Consider the following 13,056-nt stretch of genomic DNA (forward strand, 5'->3'; position numbering starts at 1 on the left):
GGTGAGCCGCCACCTAAAACGTAACAATCCAACGAACATGAAACAAGTGCGGCGAACGAAATTAAAGTACAGTTAGAAAGCAAACAAAAGTAGAAATGAAATAAAAGAAAAAAACAAACATCTAAGCTGTCAAGAGGTTAGCCAAAAATGGCAGCGTTGGCAAATGGCTTGTAAAAACCGCCAAATCGCTGTAGATTAACCCGAACAAAAAGGAGGTATAGGATCCAAATGTTGAAATGGGAAAGGCACAAAATGGAGTAAGAGCATAGAATGGCAAGGCGACAAAAGGAAAAATATGCACGACCAAGCGCTGTCAGGCTAACCAAGAGGATGCTGAGTGCTTGAGAAAATATTCTATGAATGTAGGTATGCGAGTAGTATGTGCGGTAGGTAAGCGCTTAGCTAAGCGTTGAAGGAAATTGCCAAGGCATCATTGGCGGCGAACGTCACAGCTACATACATACATACATACACAGCTAAGGAAAAGTTAAATGTGCGCGTGAACAAACTCGTTAAGTCTTTAGCATGAATAATGATAAGAGTTTTATTATATTTGTACAAGTTGCCTTTGCTGTGATGTATACACAAAGCGACGCGCTTTTCCACCCGCGTAAATCCGGTCTTTACATTTCACCTACTAAGCAAGTACGCCTTAATTTTCCGCGCCGACAGTCGTTCACGTGAATTGCTGCGCTGGATTTTCAGATGATTCCTACCCTGCAGGGAAAAATTACACAGGCGAACCAAAATGGCGGAAAAAATTATTGCGGCAAATATTAAAGCTGTTTTTGATAGACGTTTTTGTGCTGATTACGAATCCGTAGGTATAAAGTATCCATTAGCTCAAGATTTTGAGAAAAACTAGGTCAAAGTTAAAAAAAACGCGTATTTTGCAATATCTAAGAAGCTGATAGAAGGTGTTAGAACCTTCCACTTTGGCTTAAATTAAACCTAAAACTCTCGAATACTATCCCTGGAAATACCATCCCTGTACCTTGACCTAATGGTCACTTATAGTCATTTATTGAACCGCGAAAACCGATTTTGACGAAGTATGGAAGAAATACGGATTTGCCAAATATCTCGACTCCTGCGCCACCTATCGGACAAAATATTTGTAGAGTTATTGATTCTTCTGTTGGTAATATGCATTTAAATTATTAATCATATCGCACTATAAACACGGGATTTTCATATATGCCGACACCTGCGCCATCTAACGGATTAATTCATCACTCAGAGTGCATTGTCATCAGGTGCTAAGTTTGATGTTTCAAGTCTCTAGAACATCGGGAAGTTGGTTGAAAATTTACTGCAAGATTTGATTACACACATATGAAACATAGTAAAAGCGTGTAAATGTTTTAAAAAATGTAAAAAATTTTAAAAATATTATTTTTCTTATGGATATTCAGAAGTAGTTAGTTCCAAATTAGTTGTCACCAAAAATGACTTTTTGCGGCCATCGCCACACAAATATAGTTAGGTTTCCTAAAAGAAAATATACAGATAATAATTGCCTTTAGTTCCTTCCTCATTAACTTCAAGTTACTTTATAGTTAGATACATTTCCTGCAGGGCTGGGCATATATTGTTGTGTATAAGCATTTAGGCGCTTTGCTTTTATACGAATAGTATCTTTCTAATGTTGGCACATAACTGCTTTATGCCTTCTAAAAGATTTTATGCTCAATGGCTGCTTTTACAGTTTCAACTACAGAAAATGGGCCAAAATTAATTATTTATTGCTACGCCAATGACTGAAGTGGGCACTTAAATGTTTTCTTTCTTCTACGACCACTCACTCGTTCGCTTGCTTAGCATCTTCGCAAAACGTCGGTAAGTGGTGTTTCTGGAATTTGATTATTGACTCATAAACTTAATGGATTCGGATTTAGTATAAAGAGTGTATAATAAGGGTCTTAAGGCGCTGATAATAATTGGGATAAGTGCCACTGGGTTTGCTCAGTAATTAAGTACGAGTTAAGTGTGAGTGGGTTACGTGGTACCAACATCCTATATGACAAATACTCGGTCGGACCGAGAGCATATCAGAGAGAGTAAAAGGCTAATTCGCTTTGCGAAGATTGAAACTTTTGGGTGAAACGGCAAGGCTGGTGAAAGTTCGGAAAAATGACCAAACCTCAAAGCTGGGTTCACTCAAGAAGCCCTATGGCTCTCTAACAGATCCTAAGGTTGAGACACTCTCGGTTCTTCTAGGGACTCACTTTCCTGGAAATCAGGTGATGGTTACGCCTTCTTCTACTCGTGTGGAGAGGGAGGGTACGTGAGAACCACTGTGTCAGGTAAAACTGATTTGTTGCCAGAACTGTGGCGAATGAAGATGCTATAAAATATACTATTGAGTTGTGCACTTGCCAACGTACCACAACCTTGGAGGCTGGTTGATGCCGCGGACGTCTAAACGAAACTTTTGAGCATAGTCCCGAGGAACAAAACAAAAATTTCTGAATCACCCTTGTCTGCAGGGATAGCCAAGCTGCACTTAAGGCATTGGCCAGCCCTCTACCTACTTCCAAACTAGTTCGGAAAAGCAAGTCTGGATTAAATTATAAAATAAACATAACGAGTTTGCTTTACTCTGGGTTCCAGCTCACTGGGGAGTATTGGTAATGAGACATCTGACCATTTGGCCAGAGTTGGCTCAGACCAGGCATTCCTACCCTCGGCCATAGAAGTCACCATCAGAAACTGGGTGAATACTTCGCATGACTGGTTGCCTGACTGCCTCAGGGTTGGGAGACTCTTAGAGGGTCTAATTCAAGTTGGAAAAATCGACCATACTATCGGTATATCGATGGCTTGTGTTTTCAAAAAATCTTTTTGGGAACTCAACGGTTCTATGTCCGATCTTATGCTATGTCTCTCTGGTATGGTGGACTAGTATAATCATGTAAACTATGCCTAGATAGTTCAGAGGCCAACATGCATTCATATAATTCACTATCGCCTATAAGATGCAGAGAACTGGGTATATGAAAAGAAATAACGATTGGCCACTGCTTTAATACGCCCAGAAGCAGAGTTTCATAGGCCTTTCAGGCTTATTCTTCCGTCGAGAGCCGTCTGAGATGGGGAACTTGATGTCTCTGCCTGGATACATCATGTGTACACCGATAGCTCCAAAACAGAACACAGAGTTGAAGCAGGCGTTTACTCTGAATTTCTGGGATTAAGGAGATCTATTTATCTGCCCAATTTTCAAGTATTTTCCGGGCAGAAGTACTTGCTACAGCTGAAAGCTGCCGTCCTTGGAACGTAGTGGTTTACGTTGCAGCGAGCGCGTAGCCATTTCTCAGATAGCCAGGCGACCATTATGGCTTTGGTGTATTTTACAAAAAGGTCGAAACTAATCAGGATGCGTAAGACGCTTTTAAACTCATTAAGTAATCAGCTCGATCTAGACTTAGTTTGTGTCCGTGGTCATCGCGACATTCCCGGAAACGAAGTTGCAGACAAATTAGCCAGAGAGAGTTCCACATTGGTCTCGATCGAGGATCGAATCTCAAACCCAATTTGAACCTTATATATAGACATATTTCGCCACAATCTTCTTAAATCGCACGGCGGCAGGCTTCCGTATATCCGAACTCATGTGGCCCGTGTACAACCCTAAGAGAACACACAACCTATTCAGAAAACCCAGATCTGACGTTGCAAGACCCGCAGCCACTCTTATTGGGCATTGACTATTTAGTTGGTATCCATGCGACAAGGCTGGGCATCGGCGACAATAACTTCTGTAGAAGCTGCAGAGACGAAAACGAGCAGGAAACAGTAGAGCCCCTTACTCAATTTTATCAACCACGCCGAGTGGTTCTAACATATGAAGCCATCAAAATGGCACCATTCTAACCTATCCTATGTACATACATATGTATGCATGTAGAAGACCATGTCTTTGTTACTCGCCACCGTATCGCAGCTGAGCGAATAATAAGCAATTACACAATCGAATTTGCAATTCGCCAATCAAAGTAAACCACAATTTTTCACTTCGTTGGATGCGCTTTTTATTCGGTAACTAAGCAAAAGCGGAAAAATTAAAACCGCCAATACAATTGAAAGCTTTGAAATTTATAAAAATTTATGTAGGCGTTGTCAAAAAATTACTGGATAAAATTACATTTAAAGCAAGTAAATTGAATTTGTGGGCAGCAAACATAAAAAGAAATTAAAAAAGTGTGAGTTGGAAAAAAAATGTATTATTTGAATAGCAATGATATGCGTAAAACAATCTGGCAACAGTCGCATTAATGTTAAATCGAAATGATGATGAAAGAATGACATAAATGTAAAAAGGAGGATAAATACTTGTATACACTTATGTACACATATGATGTATGTAATTTGCCTGTGCGAATATTTTTCTACATGTGTAACATATACATATTTACACTTGCATAACAGGAAATGTAGGAGATGTCATAAAAATGTGTCATACATATGTAGGAATGCACACATATGTGAATGCAATTGCATTAATATCAATAAAAATGCAAAAACCAAATTAAACACTAACCACAACTACAATGCACAAATACAATTATTATCGACCGGAAAGCGAATATTCGCTTAACTGGAAAAAAAGCATTTTTAATTAAAAAGAAATTATCATTTCCGACCAGTTGGTGAACCAAACAACACCTATATCAAAATAAAAAGCCAAAGCGAGGGAATTCAAATGAGAAATAAAAATTTAAATTGCCAACAATTGATTGAATTTGCAGTGCTGGCCACTGTGGCCACAGCTGATATTCATTCGCTGTCAATGGACTTGCATACGCTTTATGAATTTAATCCTTTCTACAGTTGGATTGGTCATAGCACAAATACATACAGTTTTTTATATTTTTTTATACTTTTGTCTTCAGAAATTAAAATGAACAAACATTTGGCAGAGTCAAAAGAATAGCAACTTCCTTAAATTAGCTTTCCGCTTTGGACATTTGTCAAATTCTGGAGGCACTTATATTTTGGTCTTATATTCGGGATCTGTACACCATTTTTCTAGAACAGGTAATTTTTCCCTGAGATATTTGCATTTTAAGTTTGCATGGAAAATGTTACTCATACGCCATGTACGAGTACGACCAAGTATGATATGGCGTATGAGTAACATTATTTCCTGCTCGTATTGCATACAAAAGTCATTTATTTATCCATAGATTTTCATCGTTAGTAGCTTGATTTTTTGGCAAAAGCACAGGCTTTAATGCAATTAAAAAAATGCAAACATTTGCTATTTTTTGATTTTTTCATTGTTGAAATTTGATTTTTTTTTTATAAAAATGAAGTGTTTTCTACTCTCTAGAAAATAATTTATGCACCATACGCGGTTTTGATTTTGTTGATGGCGGTTTTGTATTTAACCAACGAATTCTGAAGTAGGGCGTTCTTGAAAAGTTTTCTGAGATAGAGCGTTGTTGAAAAATTTGCTGAAATAGGGCGTTTTCGAACTGGCTGCCGAGATAGGTCGATCTTCCACTCAGCCATCGAAATGTTCTACAAAAACGGAAATTTTGGTTTACATATTTTTTTAGATAGTAAGTTATCTTTTTTTTTTTTTTAATAAAACCGTATTAAAAGATGTTATGTCTTTTTATTCCAAAAACAAAATTTATGTTCAGATTCGCTGCTTTAGATATGTCCCGATTTTTGGCCACAAAAATCTGGTCACCTTCTATCCAAAAAAGAAAATATACTGTGTATTGTTGAATTTCCATTAAAAGGGTTGTTTGCATCTCTAAAGGAAAACGAAAAATGCCTGATATAAATTTTCTTTTATCAAAATTTGTTAAATCAGTTTGCAGCTCTTAAGAAAATTTACAGCAGAAGCAAAGTACTTTTTCGGCTGACAGAAATAATGAAAGATATTTCTTGTGATTTTTCTTCGATAATATTCCATTTAACGTCTGCTGAACTAAGTACTTGGTAAATATACCATTTGTAGAATGAATCTCGAAGTAAAATTTTCTTTCGAATTATTTCCTTTTTGAAAGCACGGCCTTGTCGAGAAAGATAACATTTTATCCAGAAAACGTCCTAACGGCAGCAAGCAATTAAAAACGTCAAAATGACATTGAAAACGTCAATCAACTGATGTACATAAATACCTTAATGAAGTTGAATAAGCTCGGATTCTGAAAATTGCCAAACCCACCACCAACTTAATTGCATTTGCGCATATTAAACCAACCAGCCGGCCGAAGTTTTCCTGTTTTTGGGAAACACATTTTTTATTCAATTTTGGTTAATTATGTTGTTGAGCAGAAGCTTGTGCGTGAGCTTTTTTGTGCAACTATAAATACATCTATGCATCAAAAATAAAATTATGAAAAAAATGTCGCTTACAGCTCGTTGTGCATTTAAATGTTAACGTTTGAAGCGGATTGTTGTTGGAGTTAAAAAATTTCTCTCCATATTAATTTCCTCAATCGAAATTCCCGTGTTATTGTGCTTCCACTGCACCGTCAAACCTCAATCAACGCCAAGGTGGCAGAATGCACACGAGCGAGCGCACATGGCCAAAGCCAGTCAATCAACACAGGGGCCACTATGTTGACAAACATCATATGAGCAGGCCGACCGCACTAGCTGCTCGAACGAGTGGGGGAGATAACAAACAAAATGGCCACGAAGTTGACTACCAACACATGTGACAAATGTAAATGTATGCTTTCAAATCACACACACACAGAGATACGTATGTAGTCGCAGTGTTTACGTTGGAGCGCCGACAGTAAACACGCGCATACATACGCACAGATTATACAAAAACATATTTATATCTACAGGCATACATACATATATCCCTGAAGTATGTATATGCTAGAGCGCCAGATCAGCCAAGACTATCGCCCATCCAGCCCACCGCCAGCCAATGCCAGCGCGTCAACATTTACACTTCGTTTTTGGCTTACGTTGGTGGTTTGCTTTGGTTTGGCCGGCGTTGAGCCGTAGTTTGTTCTTTGTTTAATTACCTCTTGGCAGCAGTCCGTTTTCAATTATTCTAGCCTCCAAGAGCAAGCGCGGCAACAGCAAACACATTGCAATCACGATGTGCACAAAGGCGGCCGTCGGACCGCCATGCGTCCATAGGGCGCGTAAGGTGCCACCGCGTGCCTCCTCCTCGAGTCCGTCATGTGGTGACATGGAACAGCGTCGCTCCTTTGAGCCAGTCGCCAACTTAATGCCATCGTTTGCCAAGTTGCCAACCTGAAATTAAACAAACAAAAGGAGGAATATGCAATTAAAACCATATAGTACACAGCGGTAGTGATATTGAGAATATATGTACACATGCATGTATATAAAAAACATACATACATACATGCTTACACATGCATATATATTTATGTATGTATGTGCATGTACATAAGTTATAAAAATTATGTTGCAATGACAAAAGCCGAAGGAGTTAATGCAACAGCTAAGGAGTACCATATTTGCTTTCTAGCAACTCAAGGTAGTTCTGGAGGTAAGGAGGCTAAAATATCGTCCACGCTTCTTTGTGCTGACTCCCGTTCGTTGTGAAATGCTGGCTCCATTGCTCTGTGTTTGTTCCGCGAACTGAGCGACATTGCTTCGACGGCAAATTATTCCTCCCATTGAAAATTGAAAGTTTCTCTGTTATGTGAGAATAGGGTCCTTTGAGACCCTTGGGTCCAATTGGTAACAATAGCCAAAAAATATTTCAATTAAAATAAACTACTAAAATTTTGGTTTTATTTAATAACCGGCCTAAAGCTCACAATTAACGTATAAATTTCAATTAGAATGTAAAATTCAATGATAAACAAAATTTTATTTTTTAGCAGAAAACATTATAGCTAAAAAAAAAGTTGGATTGTTCGGACCTAAGGAAAGTGAAAAAATCGGATTCAAAATTTAAAAAGGTTAAGTTTTAAACCTTAGGACTAATAAGGGTTAAATGTCGCTTTTTCATCTTTCTGAATTTTTCCAGATCAGGCCATTTTCCCCCAGAGATTTTTATTTTTATAAAAAAAATCCAAACTTTTGCAAGAAAAAAATTAAAAAATAATATCAAGTGTTTTCTACTTTCTTTTATTTGTATTAATTAAAGCCTGTTCTTTTGCAAATAAATCGAGCTAATAACGATGAAAATCGATGGATAAATAAACAAGTTGTGAAACGTCAAATGAAAATGTGCATAACTAATTTTTTGTATGAAATAGTAGCAGAAAATAATGTTACTCATACGCCACATCGTACATGGCCGTACTCGTGCATAGTACTTTTACATGGCGTAAGAGTAACATTTTCCATGTTAGAGTTTGAATTTTTTTAATAAGAAAAGCAAACTTAAAATGGTAATACCTTGGGACCGGATTGTGTGATTTTCATAGATCAAATTATAGGTACAGCTCTAACTAAATGGCATATTAAACGAGTAGTAGATAACATTACAGCTAAACACCATTTACGTGTATTTTGTTCTTGCTTATGATATCTACAGTGTCAAAAAAGAATAATTATTTTCTTAAAAAGTGGGCTTTGGAACTTTTCACTATAAGCTAGCGATATATGTATGTATATTACTTGCATGAAAATAAATAACTCTAATGCGTGTTTTCTGTCGATAAGTCGCGCAAGGGTCGAGCATTTGGGAAACCAGCATTAATTGTCCGAATTAGCTGATATTTAGAAATATTTTTATGCTAGTTATTAACTTATTTTGATAAAAAAAGAGAAACATGCCATATAAATAATAACTATTTTGACGTGAATAAGCCATGGCACTTAAAGAATTGGCTGCAGTTTGAAAGGAAAGACACTTGATTTTATGGGTTCAGCGCCAAATGCAACTTAACTGATTAGTTTGATTTGCGCCGTTCTTGGAAGAAGTTTGATGTGAATTTTTACATTCCCTTCTCGAACCCCAACATGACTTTTTCCTCCACTTGCGACCACTTTAACGCTACTCAAATATTTGCACGAAGCTTTTGGGTACATACATACATAGCCTATGCATCTTGAATGAAAAAAAACTAAAAACAATAAGAACAACCTACATAGTACATTCTTCTAAGTACATGTCGCCAACACTTTCTCTGTAAAAGCCTAATTGTTTTCTTCAAAGTGTACATACATGATGTTCGGTGTTTTCTTTAACGCATAGCTTTTAATAATGCAATGAAGCAGAGTTTTGCATACCAAACGGTAAGCAGCAATGTCCTTGTACTACTCAGTATTCCGAGAAAAGGAATGAGGTTGAAATGAATGCGTTGCATTTATTGAAATTGGAATTCCAATGCAAAACAGAACAACATAGTAGTGGTTATGAAACAACCGCAAAGAAATTTTACAAGCAAAAGCAAAGGCGACGAAGGAGAAAGTTTAATAAGTCTGCAATCGATAAAGCGAAGGAGCAAGCTGAGTTATACTTATATACAGAAATGGAATGCAAGAAATATGTGACTAAGAGAATAAAAAAAAACGTCTCAAAAAGCTTAGTTGGTAGATACTACCATAAACAAATTGTTGCATTAATATAGTAGGAGTGTAAGCAATTCTAGTTAACGAAATACATAGTTATTTGAAACAATGAGACCAACTTGCAAATTCGAGATGCTGACTTTTCTACTAAAAATTAGAGCAATTAAAATGAAAACCACCAAAACGCTTAAAACACTACCAGACTTCCTTCATACAGTTAAGACATTAATGGATGTTCTTCACAGTCAAAGGAAAGTTTGATTGCTCTTACCTCGAATATGCCCCTGAACTCGTTTGGTCCGCTAATCAGTTCAGGAGCGATTCCCCACCAAAGAGGAATAGAAGTACGATGAGGCAAGGCCAAACAGGTCAACGATTATCTGAATGAAAATAGTTTCCATTTGTCTGATTACTCAAATATGTTTTGAGGCTGCAGTGAAACAACTTCAAAGGCTTCTTCACTGGTACTATATTATTTTTACTGACAAGCTAGCGCCTTACTAATTTTCATACTAAGCCAAGCGACTTTGGACCAGAATGCCTTTCATAATTTCTATTAAAAAAATTGGAAAGAATTTTGGGAACCCATTTCCGCATCGAGTCATAAGCGCAATGATATTAGCCATGACTGTTCTCCGAATAGACCCAGTGCCGGATTGGACTCATCCACCAACTACTCCCTAGAGAGTGTTATGATTTGAAAGAGAGGATTACAACCAGGATGAGTCCTCGTCCCGCTTCTATGGGACAGTAATTCCTAATGCGAATTATTAGTTACTTTGTCAATAAAAAACTGTGGACTGGAGATATACCCAGCTAATACTGAGTTAGTTACTTGTACTTGGCGGTATAAAGTGGCGACACTTCATCAAGAGTATACGGTACCAATACGGTACTATAAAATGACAAAAAATGTATGGCATTTAAAAAAATGCCATGTAGAAATGAAGTTAATGATTATTTTTTTAACGAAATTTCACGATTATTTTTTAATGCCCAACTTTGTCATTTATCATGTTTACAATTCAATGCTTAGTGGAAATCCAGCATAATGAATATTGCATAGAGTCAAGTTTTCTTAAGTGGGCCACCCAAAATTGCATAGATGTTAAAAGGAATATAGTTGGTAAGTATGTGCTGTAGAGCTCATGAGCGCTGTGCAGTTGGTTTGCACTGCAGTGCTGTTGAGAGGAAATTAGTTGGTATGCGCTGTAGAGCTAGTGCGCGGAATAACTTGAACGAATTGTAAATTTTCACAACTATTAAATTTTTCGCAATTTTCTCGACTTTATTTTCATTCTTTACTCTGAGTAACGACTATGTGGCGAATATTTATTGAGTTACTGAGTCATATTTTTTTTTAGAAGTGAGTCTGAGAGTACGACACACTACTGGGAGTCAGCTCAATAGCTCCGCTCAGCGCTGAGTTACCCATCTATATAAAGTTCTTTTAAAAAGTCCTTATTTCAAAGAGATAAACTAAATCGTAAGTCTACTATAATTGGTCGCTAGTTTCCCGAATATGTTGATTTTTTTTTGTGTGCATATTTTACTATGGTGTTATCGTTGTTGCAAATAGACTTTAAGAATCCGAAATCACTGATAAATCCTACACCCTACCACGCAGAGAGTTCTAAGCTTAAGCGAATACTACTAGGCTTTACAGCCCCAGCATTCTTAAGCACAGTGCCAACTTAGGCTCAGAGACAAATGCATCATAAAAAAGTGCGCTGCTGCGAAAGCCATCTATTTTTGCTTTACGATGTAAGCACATATGTATGTATGTATGTATGAAGGAAAATTTTCCCACACAATTTCACACGACTTTACTTAGTACGGATTTGGTTGCGGTTTAAGTTATTTGAAATTCGATTCAGGACTAAGCTGGCTTAGATACAGGCGAAGAAAGCCAGTAAAGTTCTCCTCTTAATTTAAAGTTTCATAATCAAGGATTTTAGTTGTGCTTACAGCCGCTATTCCACACGAGCACATACCACACCTTTAAATATTAAATGTTTGCACTACTTTCCACATATTAGTTTTGCCTAAAGTTTTTTTTTTATTTGATGAAAAGCGAAATGCAAACAAACTAACCAACTAAACTTAAAGAGCAGAAAAAAGGGTAAAAACTAGAAGTAAAAATAAAATGTTTAATACTTTAGTGTGTGCTTAAAAGAGAGCAAGCATACATTATGCGCATATTTAGTCGTCCTAAGTACTATGTATGCATCTCGCATGTTAACTTTGCAACCAACCGCCACACTTTTGCGCCACCCACCAGCACGCACCACCTGTGCGGGTGGGTACCTACTCATATTTTATGAAGCGCAAAAGTAGTGTAAGAACAACAACAAGAAAAATGCAACAAATAGCAAATAAAAAAATAAAATAAAAATAGTCCAAAGATAAGTAGTAGTGCCAATGTTGTTGTAAATGTATTATAGTGAGCGCATTGGGGCTTGAAAAATTGTGCAATGCGGAACAACCAGGGCGGGGTAAAAGAGAACAGCTTAAAGTTTGGCATATATTAAAAGTACCTGTTTGGTTTGTGATAGCCAATGCCTTATTACTTACATACATACTTTTACTGGGAAACATCGATATGTGGACCAACAGCCGCCAATGCCGCTTCTACTGCATGTGAAGGACTTATTATACATACACATATAAAAATCGCATGTGCGTATGTCTGTGTACGAGAATGAGTGAGTTTTGCGCGAGCGCTTGAATATTGAGTGACACAAAGAAAGTTGTGCATTTTGTTGCTCTGCACTTTTTATGCGTCAAATTGAAGTGTACTTGGCTGCACAAAACACACACAAACCTACTAAGTAAAAAAAAATGCACAAACTTTTACAAAGAGCATACCAATGTTTGATATATGTATGTATGTATGTGTGTATATATATGTATGAGTAATTGCATAAGCATGCTTATGAATGCAAAAATATACATACATACATATGTATATGCATATGAGCACATATTTGTGGGAAGGCTTTCAGCCGATTCGAGTGTATGTATGTGCACTTTAGTATTCACAGGTGCAGAGCACAACCGTATGCAATATTCATAGGNGCTTCTACTGCATGTGATGGACTTATATACATACACATATAAAAATCGCATGTGCGTATGTCTGTGTACGAGAATGAGTGAGTTTTGCGCGAGCGCTTGAATATTGAGTGACACAAAGAAAGTTGTGCATTTTGTTGCTCTGCACTTTTTATGCGTCAAATTGAAGTGTACTTGGCTGCACAAAACACACACAAACCTACTAAGTAAAAAAAAATGCACAAACTTTTACAAAGAGCATACCAATGTTTGATATAAGTATGTATATATGTGTATATATATGTATATGTATGAGTAATTGCATAAGCATGCTTATGAATGCAAAAATATACATATGTATATATATGCATATGGGCACATATTTGTGGGAAGGCTTTCAGCAGATTCGAGTGTATGTATGTGCACTTTAGTATTCACAGGTGCAGAGCACAACCGTATGCAATATTCATAGAGTGATTCATTCATAAAGCTTGCAAATTAAAGAGACTTATTTATGCATAT

The 13,056-nt window shown here is 37.0% G+C and overlaps 1 protein-coding gene across 1 annotated transcript in view; it reads right to left on the reverse strand.

The window, feature by feature from the left end:
- tinc (transmembrane protein tincar) overlaps window positions 1-13,056 on the reverse strand; it is a 107,699-nt gene that overhangs the window by 42,642 nt on the left and 52,001 nt on the right. Inside the window, exon 4 of the mRNA XM_017608029.1 lies at window positions 7,005-7,239. Coding sequence (XP_017463518.1) covers window positions 7,005-7,239 — 235 coding nt within the window. The remainder of the gene's footprint in view (window positions 1-7,004; window positions 7,240-13,056) is intronic.

Source organism: Rhagoletis zephyria, unplaced genomic scaffold (genome assembly GCF_001687245.7).
Source record: "Rhagoletis zephyria isolate East Lansing unplaced genomic scaffold, Rhagoletis_zephyria_1.1 Rzeph_scaffold_00174, whole genome shotgun sequence".
NCBI lineage: Eukaryota > Metazoa > Arthropoda > Insecta > Diptera > Tephritidae > Rhagoletis > Rhagoletis zephyria.